This window comes from Crotalus tigris, unplaced genomic scaffold (assembly GCF_016545835.1).
Source record: "Crotalus tigris isolate CLP2741 ecotype Arizona unplaced genomic scaffold, ASM1654583v1 scf7180000017667.1391209, whole genome shotgun sequence".
NCBI classification, from domain to species: domain Eukaryota; kingdom Metazoa; phylum Chordata; class Lepidosauria; order Squamata; family Viperidae; genus Crotalus; species Crotalus tigris.
In genome coordinates, this window is record NW_024096553.1 from 912,483 (window position 1) to 929,202 (window position 16,720).

Consider the following 16,720-nt stretch of genomic DNA (forward strand, 5'->3'; position numbering starts at 1 on the left):
ATACAACAGCACTGAAAAAAGTGACTTATGACCATTTTTCATACTTACAACTGTTGCAGCATCCCCAGTCATGTGATCAAAATTCAGATTCTTGGCAACTGACTCATATTTATGATGGCTGCAGCATCCTGGGGTCATGTGATCACCTTTTGTGACCTTCTGACAAGCAAAGTCAGTGGGAAAGCCAGATTCACTTAACAACCGCGTCACTAATTTGGCAACTGCAGTGATTCACTGAGCAACTATGGCAAGAAAGATCATAAAATAGGGCAAAATTAACGTAACAAATGTATCACTTAGCAACAGAAATTTTGGGCTCAATTGTAGTCGTAAGTCAAGGACTACCTGTATACTAAGAGGTTATATAGTTCAAGAAGTTGATAGATTATAGAATCTATAAACAAACAGAGCTAGCTGTTTATGTGGCTAGAAAAGCTAACCAGCAGAATTCAGATAAGAAAACTCTTCAAAAGTAATCTTTAACATTCTGTTCTTATTTCTAAGAGCTGTATAACCTAACATCAATAAATAGGCCTAATTTATTGGTAGCATAAGTTCCAGGAAATTTGAGTGATACAATAGATGAACATTTGATTGATACACCTCATGATGACCTCTCTTAGTTATCCACAACACATTTATGGAAACCAAGCATTAGAAGTACCATTACCTTAACATTGTTAAATGTCACTCGTTATCTCTTAGTTACAATATAAGCTAGTATCTTTTCTGTCCCCAAATAAAGCTTTTCCCCCCATAAAAAGTGCAACCCAGCTAAAGGGAGGAAAGGTCAGCCCTTTAAACAGCAGTAGCTTTGGAATGAATGCTTACGTGTCTCTATATTATACCAATAAGGAGACTTTAATAGAACTTAAGACTAAAATAGCATTGGATCCAAAGTGTTCACTCTTGGTCAAGATGTATGTTGATTCCTGAAAAGCAACGTCCCATGCTGTGACACACTGGTGCAATGAAAACATCTGTCAAGCTCTTCCATACAGCTTGCACGGACGGCAAGATCAAAAGGCAAGACCTTATGAATGGCACCACAACCCTAGACAAAAAAGAAAGATTTGTTAGCAATCATTTCTTAAACTTCATTACCTTTGTAATGAAGATGACTAGATCTGAAACATCCTGAATAAGATCTAATTTTAGTACATCAGCAGCAAGATAGAATTGGTTTTACTGTAAATTATAGATGCCTACAAAATCTTTTAATTCACTTAGAAGCACTTGTGTTGCAACGTTGACTGTGAAACATGGTTTACCATGTAGTATGATATGCAGATCTAGTAACTATATGTCTTATTCAGTAAATTATGAATTAAAATCACAATGGCATGATCAATGATCCTGGATATTGTTTCATTTTAGCCTGCAATCATACTAACACATAATTTGGGTCTTGGTTTTAGTAAATATGTGCAGGGTTGTGTTAATTTCCTTCATTGTTGAGTACTATTTATTATTTTGTCATTTGCTCTTTGTTTGTATGAAAATGAAATAATGCTTTCTACTCACATTAAAAAGGAAAAAATGTTCTCCTGGGTCCAGTTCTCCTATAGTGATGTTTCAAAAATCTGATAATCACTAAATGGTAGAAAAGAGTTTTCTGTATTTTTTCCTCCCAGTTCATGGTTATCTAAATTTTTGTAGCCCTAATTTGATAGGTCAACATTTATTCCCAATTCCAGTTAGGTCTCAATTAACAGGATTACAGTCTTAGCTATTTGTAGAACTAATAAAGAAATACCCACCCCCTTTTTTCTATCTAGAGAACATGTGCTCAATGCCCAAGAGAAAGTTTTTTCTGCTCCCAGTTTGCCTGTTTGCAAGCTAGTTATTCTGACATCATAGCAGATACTAGATATTATCTTGTTATGATCTTTCATACAACTTTCTCGCAACTACTAAAAACTTGGACCTGCTCAAATGCAACCCTTATTATACTCAACAAAAGCAGCACTAATGTTATCAGGGTTTGGGAATTGATAAGTTAAGTCTGTATTTGGCGGAACCTCTAGCTTTTTCTCTTGGTTTTCACTCTATTTTCCTGATCCATGTCACTGTGGTATTTTTAAAAAAAGTTAATTATCCTTAGACTGTTTTATCTCTTCTTCCCAGCTACACTGTACTACAAGGGCAAGCTGTATGAAGACCTGCATCATATTATGGTTAATGTATTTCACCAATTTATCAGAATCCAATCACTTTCTGCTTAGAAATGCACTCCGGTGATGGCATTAGAATATCAGTCTAATGGCCTTATTAGCTTGGGCGCTCCTGCAACACCTGACAGGTTGCTGCTATCTTACAAGGGTATGTTGATGACTTATATTTCAAGCAGCTATTTGATACTCTATTTGAACCAAGTATGTTCTGACTGGCATAAACTTAAGATTTCTGATAACTTTTTTTAAATGCAAGTATCACATTAGGCCAGTGATGGCAAACCTTTTAGAGACTGAGTGCCCAAACTGCAACCACTTATTTATCGCTGGGTGCCAGATGGACGGTGTTGTGTCCTGAGCCTGCAAAGGCAGGCTCGGGACGTTGCAATGGTCCCGGGCAGTTGCAAGTTGTCCGGGACCAGACTGGCTGGCGCCAGCACTCGCGCGCATGCGCGAGGCGCGCCACGTGCCTAAATATTGCTTTTTGGCCCCGGGATTTGTCTTTAAGAGAGGCTGAGAGGCTTGTGCTGCTCAGAGTTGTAACAGGGGCTACTGAAGACCAATAAAGAGTTCCTGAAACCACAGAATGTCTCGAGCCGTCATTGCCATTAACCGAGGATTCAACACTGGTGACGAGGATGGGATTGCCTTACAATTACACAAAGAATTGTAAGCTTACCCTGGAGTCCTGAGACAGCGAGGAAATGGCGTTAAATTCAGCAACTGCCTGCCAATACAGCTTTGTTGGAGGTAAGCTGGCTGATAGACCCTTCCTGTTTTACTGAAGATGGCAAAGATAGGGAAACTTTCTGAGTTTGATGTTACACATCCAGATAGATGGGAGTCTTATGTGGCCCGAGCAGAAAATTATTTCAGAGTTAATCAAGTAAGAAAAGATGGCTTAAAGGCCGCCACCCTACTGTGTGTTTGTGGTCAAAATGCATTTGAAATCGCTGAAAATTTAGTAGCCCCTGCACCTCTTGAATCTGTTACCTACACAGATTTAAAGAAATTATTAAAAGAGCATTTTCAACCCAAGTTATCTGTTATTGCTTGGAGACATACTTTTGAACAGAGGGATCAACGGGCTGGCGAATCAGCTAAAGAATACATTGCTGCATTAAGAAGAGCAGCTAAGCATTGTGAGTTTAAAGACTTAGAGGAAAGGCTGAGAAACAGATTTGTATGTGGACTAAGAAACAGAGATGTGCAGCAAAGACTTTTCGCTAAAGAGGACATATCGTTCAAAGATGCCTTGAGAGAGGTTACTGCAGAAGAGGCAGCAAGTGGGGCAATCAAGAATATGAGGCCTATCAGAAGTACTCCAGAAGCTGTTTCCGTGCACCACGAGGGAGTCCAAGGAAGCTTGGAAGAGGAACCTGATGAAGAAATAGATCATCTCTACTCAACCAAAGAAGGGAAGCAGAAGGAAGGCAAAGAAAGGTCTTCACCTGTACCCAAGTGCTTCGGGTGTGGAGGTCGCCACAAGAGGACTGACTGCAAGTTCTGTTCTGCAATCTGTAGAGCATGTGGGAAGCAAGGCCACATAGCAGCTGTGTGTCTGGGCCATCAGAGGGTACAACCCCGAGAAGAATTGCGCATGAAAGGTATCAGGGTCCCCACCCAAAACATGGTGGGTTTCTGTGCTTCACGAAGAAGCATTTATAGGACAGGCACACACAAGCCACTTAAAAAGAAATTGTCACTTAAGGTGAAGTTGCAAGGGATTCCATTGGTCATGGAACTAGACACTGGGTCTGCACTTTCAATCATTTCCATTCACACATTCAGAAAGATTTGCTCTGGTAGTGGTTTTCAGACCAAGCTTAGGCCTTCTAATATAGTGCTAACAGACTTCCAAAACTCCAAAGTGTGTGTTAAGGGGGAGGCCACCCTTAACGTGCAGTATAAGGATTTTGAAGGTCCATTAGATGTATTGATAGTGGGGGGTGAGCGCACGAGTCTCATAGGACTCGATTGGTCTGAGGCCTTGGGAATACAAGTTACAGGGCTCAATAGCATGCAAACAGTAGATTTACAGGAAGTCTGCAAAGAATTTGCGGATGTTTTCAGCCCACAGCTGGGCACATACAAAGGGCCCCTAGTCTCTTTAAAGTTGGACCCCACTGTCACTCCTATCAGAGTAAAAGCAAGAAGGGTACCTTTTGCTTTAAAAAGGGAAAATTGATGCTGAATTGGACAAATTAATTCAGCAAGGAATCTTAGAACCTGTTGACTCCAGTCCTTGGAAAACTCCCATAGTTACGTCTCTTAAGGCTAATGGGGACATTCGGATCTGTGCAGATTACAAATGCACTCTCAATAAGGCATTGCAACAACATGCCTATCCTGTACCTGTAGTCAGCCATATTCTCGCCTCCCTCAAGGGGGGGATGTGTTTTTGCAAAGCTTGACTTAGCACAAACTTATCAACAGCTGCCTGTTGATGAAGCTGCTGCTGTAGCACAAACCATTGTAACTCACAGGGGGGCATTCAAAGTCAAAAGTCTACAATTTGGAGTAAACATAGCTCCTGGAATTTTCCAAAGTGTAATGGAAAATACTTTGAGGGGTATACCAGGGGTTTGCCCCTATTTTGATGATGTCTTAATTGCTGAAGACTCCACCCAAAATCTAGTTGAGAGATTGAGGGCTGTCCTGCTGCGGTTCTGGAAAACAGGACTCAAGCTTAAAAAGGACAAATGTAAAATTGGGGTGTCTTCTACAGATTTTCTGGGATTCAAAATTGATGCCAATGGGATTCATCCTGCTGAGTCCAAATTAAAAGCTATCTTGCAAGCTCCTAGACCTAAGTCCAAAGCTGAACTGCAAGCTTTTCTGGGACTCTTGAATTTTTATAATTCATTCATTCCTAATAAGGCTAATGTAGCTGAACCACTTCATAGGCTTCTGGACAAACAGGCAGTGTGGCAGTGGTCACAGGCACATGAAGCAAGCTTCAATGAGGTTAAGGCCTTACTAACATCCAACAATGTGCTTGCACACTTCAATGAAACCCTTCCTGTGTGCATCGCTTGTGATGCTTCTCCTTATGGAGTAGGAGCAGTACTCAGTCATCTCAGACCAGATGGAACTCAGGTTCCTGTTGCATATTACTCCAGAACATTGTCCTCTGCTGAAAGGAATTATGCCCAGATAGACAGGGAGGCCCTAGCTGTTGTTGCTGGAATTAAAAAATTCCATGATTTTTTGTATGGCAGACGTTTCACGGTCTACACTGATCATAAGCCTTTGTTGGGGTTGTTTACCACTAACAAACAGACCCCCCACATCATCTCCCCCAGGATGCTCAGATGGTCAATATTCCTGTCAGCTTATGACTTTTCTCTAATTCACAAACCTGGCAAGGAAATGGGACATACTGATGGCCTCAGTAGATTACCCTTACAAGTAGTAGAGGCTGATCCTGCCCCGGCAATCAACATCCTTTCAATTCAGGCATTGCCTGAATCACCTCTGAATCAGCCACGGATCTCACACTTTCTCGTGTCTTATCCTGGGTTTTGTCTGGTTGGCCAGAGAGTTGCCCAGGCACTGAGTTTCAGAGTTTCTGGCTGAAAAGGAACGAGTTATCCACTTTCCAGGGTTGTCTGCTGTGGGGCAGCAGAGTTGTCATTCCTACCTCAATGAGGTCTAGGGTCTTAGGTTCCCTTCACGAGGGTCATCCTGGCATTGTACGCATGAAGGCGCTTGCGCACAGCCATTTATGGTGGCCTGGGTTAGACAAGGAAATTGAGGCTAAGGTGCACGCTTGCCACTTTTGTCAGTGCTCACGCCCAGAAATGCCCCAGGCTCCTGTGCATAGATGGGAAGAAACACAGTCTCCATGGTGTAGAGTGCACATCGATTACACTGGGCCCTTTCAGGGTCAATTCTTCTTGGTCCTGGTTGATAGCTATTCAAAATGGCTTGAGGTTGTACCTGTCTCCTCCACCACCACTGCAAAGACTATCCAAGTACTGAGGGGGATTTTTGCTGCACATAGGCTTCCGGATGTTTTGGTGTCTGACAATGGCCCTCAATTCACTTCTTCCAAATTCCAAGCTTTCTTACAGGCCAACATGATTCGTCACGCCACCTCTGTGTCTTTCCACCCTTCCACCAACGGGATGGCTGAACAGATGGTCCGCATCACCAAGGATGCTTTGAAGAAACTGACCTATGGGGACTGGCATCACAGGTTGGCTGACTTCCTCCTTGCTTACCGCACTACACCTTCCACTTCTACGGGAAGAAGCCCAGCTGAACTTCGCTGGGGGCGCAAACTGACTACTAAACTTGACCGGTTGCACCCGGACAGACTCCTCCTAGGGGTACACAACCCAGGGCACCGAGGCAATTGCAAGTGGGTGCCCCAGTATGGACCCATAACTACGGGCCAGGTAACTTGTGGGTTCCTGCCACAGTTTGCAAGGTTACAGGTCCTTTGTCCTACGAGGTCTCCTTGGATGACGGTCGTATCCTGCGACGACATATCGACCAGCTGCGTACAAGACTGGACTTACCTTCAGAGACTCCTGGTTCTTTTCCAGGGGGGAGGGACCCCTACAGGCAAAGGGAAGGGTGTTGGCAGCAACCAGGCCCCAACAGAGAGGCCACAGACGGCCTATCCCAAGATTCCAGCTAGCGCACAGGCTACAGTGCATTCTCCAGCCAGGGAGTCACCCCGGGGGCATAATCATTACACACTTACACCTTTCAGCACTCCAGTCTGGGAGAATAACCGGGAGCATCCTAATAACTCAAACATTGCAAGAGAGCTGGCACACAATCAACACAATTGGCCTAATATAGCCACCGTCCCCAGAAAAGGACACTTCCACAGGGAAGTGATAGAAGGGCCAAATCCAGATCCTAACCCCTCTGGTTCAACGGAGGGGGCAACTGAGTTTTGGGAAAGTACTGAAATTACAGACAGTCCTACTATGGAACTGGGGAGTGAAGGAAGGCAGCCTCATGCTAGGTCCAGTGTGGGCTCGAGAGACTCTTCAGAATTGCCCAACAGGGGCAGCCTCCTAGAGGGGACAGAACGCCTGCAACTAGGCAGGTCAACCAGGTTAGAGAGAGAGAGCAAAGTCCTGGTCTGACGAGCCCGGTGGGCAAGCAAGCAGGCCAGGCAACGGGGCATGGTCCACGGGGGCCACCAGGGTCTGAGAAAGGGCGTGAACCTATAGCCTCCTCTGGATAAGGTGTACCTGGGAATTATCAAGGCATACGCAGATCACAGAGATAAGAGGTCTCCCAAATATCTTGAAGATTTTATAACTTTGCTGGCCAAGCAGAAACAGTAAGAGTGTGTTTCTGTGGAAGCCGGAAATGGGACACTGGGAAGTAATGCCCAGAACAATAGCATGGTACCATTGAGCAAGGGTGGGCACACCACGCTCGTGTTGAGGTCGCGTGTAATTATTCATGTAGTCTTAGCCGGGAGGGAAGGGGTGTTGTGTCCTGAGCCTGCAGAGGCAGGCTCGGGACGTTGCAATGGTCCCGGGCAGTTGCAAGCTGCCCGGGACCAGACTGGCTGGCGCCAGCGCTCGCACACATGCGCGAGGCGTGCAGCATGCCTAAATGTTGCTTTTTGGCCCGGGATTTATCTTTAAGAGAGGCTGAGAGGCTTGTGCTGCTCAGAGTTGTAACAGGCTATTGAAGACCAATAAAAAGTTCCTGAAACCACAGAATGTCTCGAGCCGTCATTGCCATTAACCGAGGATTCAACAGGCGTGGCCCACTGGGTGGGCGTAGTTGTGGTGGTCATGGCAGACTGTGTGGGTGTGGCCAAGGTGGGCATGCTTGTGGGGAGGGACGCCTGTGGGAGCCAGACAGCATTGGGGGAGATCCAGGGGGTCTCTGGCAGGTGGGGCGGTGGGCAGGAGGCTTGTCCTGTGGAATGAGGCGAGGCAGGGCGGGGGTGCCATTGTCACAGAGCAAGGCAAGGCAGGGGCTGGGGCAGCTGCTGCCTGACACCATCGGCCCCCACACACAGAGGCCAGCGAGCTCAGGGGGGCTGACAGTGTCCATCAGCAGCCACAGCCTACTGGCCCCTTGATCGGCGCACTCTGGGCCCCCACCAGCAGTTTAGAGAAGCCTCCTCTGAGCTGGATGGCTGGCCGACAGCTGAAGAAGCGATGCAGTGGGTCGTGCCTGGGAAAAGGAAAGCATGTGAGGTCAGGAGGGACAGGACAGGGGGAAGGGAAGCCAGGTGTGCTGGGATGCATCCGGCCATGTGAGACCTTGGAGAGTTAGCGGGTGGCTGGTTGAAGAGGGATGGTTGCCATCTCCGCGGCATGGCGCACCACTGCATTAGGTCATTTGACAATTCAAAATTCAGTAGCAACAATATGTTGCTAATATTCTATCTTGTGTTCTCTAATAATTCCTGAAAAAAACCCTGTCCTCTTTTCTTCCCTCTTTCTGCTGGAACTATAGAATGATCTCCTCATCCTTTTCAGAAAACAAATAGGAAAGTTCAATCTGCATTTTGAAGGTAGATATTTTTTTCAAGGGGTACAATGGGTATTTCTGCAAGTCTTAAGATTTTCTGTTTTTCCCCTTTAATTTCTGTCAGAACTTTAGCTCTCTCGATTTTTCACCCACAATTGGGGCCTCAAGCCTGCTTGACCCCGCCCATTCTTGTTCTAATCTATATCTATAAACAAATAATTTTTGCTAATATTGGAGTTTTCCATAGAGCATCATGAGATGCTAGTAGTACTTTTAATGCCCTATTTTCATTTACATATTGATGTTAGTTAGTTGGGGTTCAAGTTGTGTTTTTAACTGCTGCTGAAGTTCTTTGATGGTTTTGGAATCCAAACAGGCAAGCAACTAATCACATATTTGATTTACCTTTGCCAGGGTTACAATAGCAATCCATACAAGTGAGGAAGATCTAGAACATTTCTTTCAATCCTCCCAGGAAACAAGAATAAAATAATAAATCTGCAGTGAATTGCATGCATTAAAATTCTTGTTTTCATTTTAGGAGTTTGGGTTTCCATCTTATTCCTATAATTACAGACAGAATTTGGCATCTTTTACTGGAGACATTGATAGTGAATCAATAGATCACATAATTACCGCCAAGTATATACCACAAGGATCTATTTTAAAAGATATGTAAATATTCATACAACACTTGCAATGTACTTCTTGACATTTCTTCCTAAATTTAACTCTGTAGCCAAAGAAAAGGAGAAAGATCTATTTAGGTAACAGAAGAATGCAGAGCGGCAACTTTTCTAGATCATGCTTGCAAACAGCTTATTCAAAGTGCTTGGTATTGGCACAGGTTCAGATTATTCTTTTATGTCTAACAGATAATGTAACTATGGCCACCAGTATAACAAAACCTACAAAAGGGCACAATAAGTTAAAGGTCCAAATTAAATTAAAATAGCAATCATAGCTTTTAAAAAACAAATTACTGTATTGTCATTATTGTGATTTCTTTAAAAAACATATTTCAATTGTCCTCCAAGTCTGATGAAATTATTTATTGTGCATGCTCTTAATTCAGTTCATGGAGAGGTGAAACTCTCTGTCCTCCAATGTGGGTGTGCAATTGTTTCTCCACTCAGGGTGCATTCTGGGTGTAGAAGGAATGTGAGGTCAAGTTTTTCTGTGAATTTTTGGCAGGCTAGCAGTGTAACAACTCCTCTCTGTTGGCATGTCAACAGTACTTCCCTACCCATGGTGGTGGCATTCAACCTTCAACACGTTTTGTCTTAAAGCATGTTAATAATAAAGTCCCTGTTTTGAAGGTGAAGAAACAAAACATGGCACTAGAATTGCACTCACTTATGAAACTGCATGAAGCAAGGCATGTGTATATGTCTCTGTGTGTGTCTCTGTGTGTATTGTGCATCTGCGAATGTAATCTAACCACAAACTGGAGTTACTTTGGCTCTTTCCCAAAGGACATTGGGAGCATTTGAGAAGAATTCACTACCCTGCCCTCAAAACAAGCAACGGTTGCACACTCCTTAACCAAAGGGATTCCACAGGAAGACAGAACAATGGTCTCACGTGTTCATTCACCTGACTCAGCCTTCAGATTTTTGGGCAAGCATTACTGGAATGGGAAATCACCCTTTGGGGAGTCCTAAAAATCCTAGTAAAACAGTGAAATGACCTTAAATGCTCTGTTTCTATGGGTAGGGGCTATAAAATGAGACATTTGAAACAGCCTTTTCACCTTTCCAGGGGAATTCAGTTATGCATTGATATATATATACACATACACACACACACACACACACACACACACACACACACACACACACACACTAAGAAGGACCTAGATTGGGCCCACTTATTTGAAGGAAGAAGATCTTACTGTTTCTTTTTCAAATTTCTCTCTCCTGCAAGGAAATTTAAACTTTGAGGGGTGGGGAGAGTTTCGAAAAGAAGTGATTCTAAAATGGAAATCCATGTGCTTATTTCAGAATTTAAAAAAACAAAACTAAGAGGATCCTGGTACATTATATCACCAACGAGGGACAGGTTGTAGCAACTATCTGGTCACCTGGTTTTTCAACTAAGCAGGGTCAGACCTGTTATTACTTGAATGAGACACCGCTAGAAAAATCCCAACATTAGGCTAAACTGAGAAGTTGAAAAGAAATCCTACTCCAGAAGAAGGCTGTGAAAAACCACTTCATTCTTGTTGCCAAGAAAACAACACCAACATATTCATCATAACACCATGAGTCAATTCATGGTTCAACATTTGGAAGATTTTAGATTGATTTCAGTTTTTACAGTATTATCAACATTAAGTCAAGGAATATACTGACATTAAAAGATTTGTTTTGGCATCTATAGTTCAAAATGGATTACAGAAATGGCTTTTCAGTGGTAATATCCCACTTATCAATTTTCTTCTTCAAATTAGCCTTCATAATATCAGCAACACTTTTGAGATTTGCCATCAGTATGCCATCTTTTTCTTTGTGTGTGTGTGTGTGTGTGTGTGTGAGAGAGAGAGAGAGGGGGGGGAGGGCTTTATCCTTATAGAGATAATATTCTACTTATGACTGTAATTAAGCCCTAAGTTATGATTGTAAGTTATGCTGGTCATTAAGCAAGTCACAATGTGACTGTGTCCTATTTTATGACCTTTCGGGACTGTTGTTAAGTGAACGTTGCAGTTGTTAAATGAACATTATGGTTATTAAGTGAACATTGTAATCAATGGGCATTTTTTTGCCAGAAACCAGAAATAAATGCCAGTTTTTTTGGGAAAAAAACCCCATAAATCACAGTCATATAACTGTGGGATGCTGCAGATGGCCATAAATGTAGACCAATTGCCAAGTGCCCAAAATATGATCACATGACTACAGGTAGGACTAGCTGACAGAACTTCAAAACATGATCATAAGTAGTTCTGGGGAGGTCTGATAAAACTTCGAATAGTTGCTGATTGGACCAGTCATAAGTCAAGGCCACGTCTATTTTATAAGGCTACTGGCAGACTCCTGTAGAAAGAATACTAGCTTCACTGTTCCTATTAACAATCTCTACATCTGAGGCAGAGGTCTCTTTTTGCTCTTACATAACCACAAACCACAAAAGATGGATTCCTGAATATTCTCTTTTCTCATCACTTTGACCAAATCTTCGAGGTTGACCATGTATAGTCTGCAACAATGCAAGTCAATTTTGGGGAAGAGGTAATGTTGGATATTTCTTACATTTATTGGAAAAATGCCTCTGAAAGCCTTCTTTAAAAATCTACTTCAAAAATATCATGCAAATTTTTGCTAATCAATAAGAATTTGAACTATGTTGACTGGAAATCATGAAGAAAGTTCAACAAGTTCCACATTGAGAAACGCTAAGTTTCACCAATGTTTTAATTAGAATAAGGCAGTTCCCTCTGTTTTAGGTTCCATAAAACAAAAAGAGATAATACAATTCCAAGAACTATAATCACGAACTTGATAACCATGGGATAGACTACTGCTTGGCCAAGAACTTATAAAATGTGCCAAGTATCACCTTTTTTGAGTGATCATAGGATTTTTGAAATTATCAACCACAGCAAATCAACTTGCTTGACAGCTTACAATCTATAAATGAATTCTAGTTAAATCATAGCACAAAAAGTCCTAAATAAGCTTAGAGATAGTCTTTTCTGGATGTTAAAAACCTCATTAATGAAAATATTTCCACTTCCTGATTTACTGAACACATCCCTTCTGAAAAAGTTAATATCTTGAATGCAGTTTATGCTCACAAATGCTCATAATATAGAAAATCACTTTCATATATTTGTGTCATAGTAATGCCTTATAGGGAGATACATCTTCAGTGAGATAATTTACAGTCGTGGTTGAAATGCAAGGATTCAACACTCATTAAAAACACTTCTCAATAGTTCCTTTTGACAGTGTCGTTATTGTTGTGCATGTTGATACACTTTCTGTATCTTTCACATACATATGGACTGAAAAGTTTGAGGCTCATAGTTGACGAACTCATGTCACAATCAGCTTATTTTATGCATTCTGGCAAGATATCTCTTTACCTCTTAAACCAGGGTGTCTAACTGCCAGCCCATGGGCTGATTGCATCATACGGATGCCACGCTCACCCCAGCTCCGACAATGCAAAAAAAGTTGCGATACGTTGTGACACGTCACGTGACACGGTGAGTTTGATACCCGTGTCTTAAACGTATCTGAATATGACAATAATAGTGACATTTCTTAAAGGGATGGGGTGTTCTACATATATTGTTAAGTAAATATGTAAGTACATAAATAAATAATAAATAAGGGGTGCTTGGGAGTTAGGATTTAGTTAAACTTTCTGGGAAATAGTGGCTCAATTTTGTTTAAAAACAATGTCTGCTTCACATGTGTGTTTATCATCTAATAATTGTTGTTGAAAGAATATGTGCAAATAGCCATCATAGCTGAAAGAATGTGTATGTGCAAATAGCCTCAGATATCTCAAATAATTTTTTTCATAATAGAGCACATGTGCACATTCAGACATCAACCATTGTATAGGAAATCAAAAAAGGCACAGGCATGTATGAACTTGGTTTAAGTTAAACTACAGCTACAATAATGTCATAAAGCATTTAAAGCAGTGGTTCTCAACCTTTTTAATGCCGCGACCCCCCAACTGGTTGTAAGTTGAGGACTACTCAACCGGTCGTAAGTTGAGGACTACTGAACTGGTGCAGCACCGTTTGCAAAATGGGACTTTTGGCGGGGTCAGCAGGGCAGAGACAGCCTGGACAATTCCTATTGGCTTTTGAAAGCCAATAGAATTAGACTCTATTCAAGAGAGTCTATTCTATTGGCTTTCAAAAGCCAATAGAATAAAAGGGAGTAGCACAGCTAAGGAAAAGGGGAGGAAAAATGGTGGACTGCGTTGTTTGGCGACCCCCGTGAAATGGTCGTTCGATCCCAAATGGGGTCCCGACCCACAGGTTGAGAACCACTGATTTAAAGCATTTTGCAAATCAGAGCTGCACTGGTACTGAAGCAACATCTAAGATACTACAGAACTGATCTGAAAACTTCTCCATAGTGAGAAAAAGAGCACCAACCATTTTGCTGGAGAAAAAATTCAATATGGGATCATGTCCTATTTTTAGGTCTACTGTAGATTTTTATTTTATTTTCATTTGTTGAGTCATTTCTTTTTTTGAGGTTGGGAAATCCCATCTTCAAAAAAAATCTCCCCAAAGCAGTGTTTCTCAACCTTGACAATTTTAAGGCATGTGGACTTCAACTCCCAGAATTCCACAGCAAACATTGCTGGCTGTAGAATTCTGGGAGTTGAAGTCCACATGCCTTAAAATTGTCAAGGTTGAGAAACACTGCCCCAAAGGATATGGTTGGGAATTAGGCAACCGTGCCATTTTTCCATATGTCTTGCCAGAAAATGATATGAGACCTGTTCTAAATATATTCTTATTGTAAGCAAAGGAAGATAAAGATGTCTTTGTTTTATGGAGAAAAGGAAACCAACCAACCAGGAAATAGATACAATCTATCTCCCCGGCCATCCAATATCTCTAGGTCTTTTTTTTTTTTTTTGGCCTTCCAATCTGCAGCCAGCTGAGCACAGAGTAAGTTGGCACCCTGTGATACTAAACTCCATCTGATTGGCATTTATTATACATATTAAGCATATCAACTCAGTAGATTTTATTTGCAGTAAATGTAATGCAATTAGACTGTAATGTAAGCCTGCTACCTTCCAAATAAATCACTCTAACATACTCTTTGCAATCTTTGGGATCACTAGACATGATTGATTACATTTTTCACATTACTTGCACAGGGAAACATTTCGGTAGAAATTCTTACCAGATGTGCAGGCAACTGAGGACAGCAAAGAGAATACCTGCAACCAGAGCCAAGGGAATGGCAAGGAAAAGCGTGAGGAGCTTATATATCAGATACTTGCTGAACTCAAAGACAGCATGGCTGCAGACCCAGACTTTATCGAAGGAGTGAGTGGATGTAGGCTCGGCTATCACGTCCTCAAACCCCAGCTGGAACAGAGGGAAACAAGCATGAGCACTGCAAACACAGCTTCTCTTTTGAAATGCAGAGTGGGGTCTTCACGGGGAGGGAAAGCGCCTGGCAACAGGCAGTAGGAATAACCTGTTGCTTTTGTTACTGTTCTGAAAGAATCTGGTTGATTAGCATGGAATGATTTAGAAGTTTGTGAATTCAAAAAATAGGTACAACCAAGAAACTACCGCTGAGCTTAAATAAACGGGCTTTCCTTTCCTTTTCTGAAGAGCAAGAGAGCGAGCGAGGAAACCGGCTCCCCAAATAACAGACCAGGGGAATTCTCACAGGCTGGAATCGGGAGGGGGAAAATCCCACGCGCTAAATTCACCTTAAATGGCATAAAGCGAAAACGCTCCACTTCCCCAAAGAGGGCTCGAAGGCAACATTGAAAGGTGTGAGGACGGGGGTCCGGCGGGGACGCCAGAGTCTGCGCGGGAATCAGGGCGCCCTCACCTTCAGGTGGCTGTTAAGCCCGTGCGGGTCCCGCTCGGGCGCTTTCTCCAGATTTTTATCAGTCTCCGACGACGCGGGGCTGTTGCTCCGATTGAAGCCGTCCTCATCCATGAAGATTTTGGTGTCCATTTTCTCTTTCTCCAGCCCCATGATCGCCCGCCTGGGCAGCCTGGGTCTGGCGGCGCAATTCCTGGGCTGTGGCCGGGGACGCCTTCCCCTCCCCCACCTGTCGGTGGCCCCCTCCTTTGCCCTGGACTCTGCACTACGATGCTGCTGGGCAGAGGAGGCCAAGCCCAGACCACGCCCCAGAGGACCCCCCACGAGCGACGCCCTGCCCGCGTGCGTTCTGCTGCTGCTGCTGCAGCTGCAGCTGCCGCTGCCTCAAGCCAGTTGCGCGGCCCAGGAGCGGCGGAGCTCAATAGAAGTGGCAGACTCACCCACTTGGCAGCCGCGCATGCCCATAAAGGCAGCCTCTAAGTTTTAACAGTTAAGTTTCGGAGACTTAATTTTATCCGAAGAGTCCTATCTATAAGTAATATATAAGGTAGACTTTCTTTCTTTCTCCACACTTCATTCTTGATTTTATTAATTTTATTTTTAGGTTTGCTTTGTTATTGCTCTATGTGTTTGGGACTTTGCTTATATTCTATAGCTTTTAAAAATAAAGAATAAAAAAAAAAAACATGGACAAAACAAGCACCAGCACAATGGCTACTGATTATTCAAGGCCATGCCTTTGCTTGTAGAAGGGCAGTTTCAGTTTTAGCTTCTGCAAATAATGGAATAGAAAGGATTTTAAAGACTATGAGAAAAAGAAAATCCATATGTGTCAGAGGCATTGTTATGATTGACAAGTTCCAGGGCCATCTTGTAATGTATAAGAGCCAAAAACAAGGGGCAGAGGCTGTTTTGTAGAAACATGTGCAATAAGTACTCAGCTCACAATAATTCAGTATCATTTCTTATGTATGTCAGGGGGTACAATGGAAAATTATTATATCACTACTATAATTTCAGAAATGGCATAATGGGCCAGACAAGGAGGGAGGAGGTGTTTGCCTTTTGTCTCCCTCTGTGTGTGTTTTATTTAACATATTGCCCAGTGACTCCAAAACATACATCCTCCCCACTCTTGATATAAATAAAATGAACATTTTTTAGTAGATTCAAATAGAGAGTGGACTCAAATGGACTGCAAAGATTTCAAAAGTGGCCCTTTTTGTTTTAAATGTTGATGTCTCTGATCTTTTTTCATTGTCATTTCAAGTATATTCTTCCCCGTTGTCACTAATTTTGTAGGTTTGCAATAGGTAGGCAACAGTTACATGTCTTGATTTTTCTTGCTCATAGAAGAATACTGCTTATTATATAGTGTGTGAACCAGATGCAACACTAAAAATATTTACCATATTGTAAGTTGCAGTGGCAAATTTAGGCAAGATTATTTTACATTTCAGTGAAACATTGTTTAGAATATTTAAAGCAATGGTTGTAAATGTAGGTCATTGAGAAAGAAGGAGAGACAAA

General features: G+C 42.4%; 1 protein-coding gene across 1 annotated transcript; it reads right to left on the reverse strand.

Annotated features, from left to right (window-relative positions):
* Window positions 1–373: 373 nt before the first annotated feature.
* Window positions 374–15,607, reverse strand: CAV2 (caveolin 2). Its single transcript, XM_039337014.1, has 3 exons — window positions 15,194–15,607; window positions 14,528–14,715; window positions 374–1,054 (listed from the first exon to the last, which is right to left on the reverse strand). The coding sequence occupies exons 1-3, from the start codon at window positions 15,341–15,343 to the stop codon at window positions 904–906; spliced, it is 489 nt and encodes a 162-aa protein (XP_039192948.1). The 5' UTR covers window positions 15,344–15,607; the 3' UTR covers window positions 374–903.
* Between the last annotated feature and the right edge of the window lie 1,113 nt (window positions 15,608–16,720).

Coding starts and splice junctions, on each gene's coding strand:
- CAV2 (XM_039337014.1), bottom strand. CDS start 15,343: ATGGGGCTGGAGAAAGAGAAAATGGACACCAAAATCTTCATGGATGAG. Junction 14,716..15,193: donor GGCTTAACAGCCACCTGAAG/GTGAGGGCGCCC, acceptor CCTCTGTTCCAG/CTGGGGTTTGAGGACGTGAT. Junction 1,055..14,527: donor CTCAGTTGCCTGCACATCTG/GTAAGAATTTCT, acceptor TTTTTTGTCTAG/GGTTGTGGTGCCATTCATAA.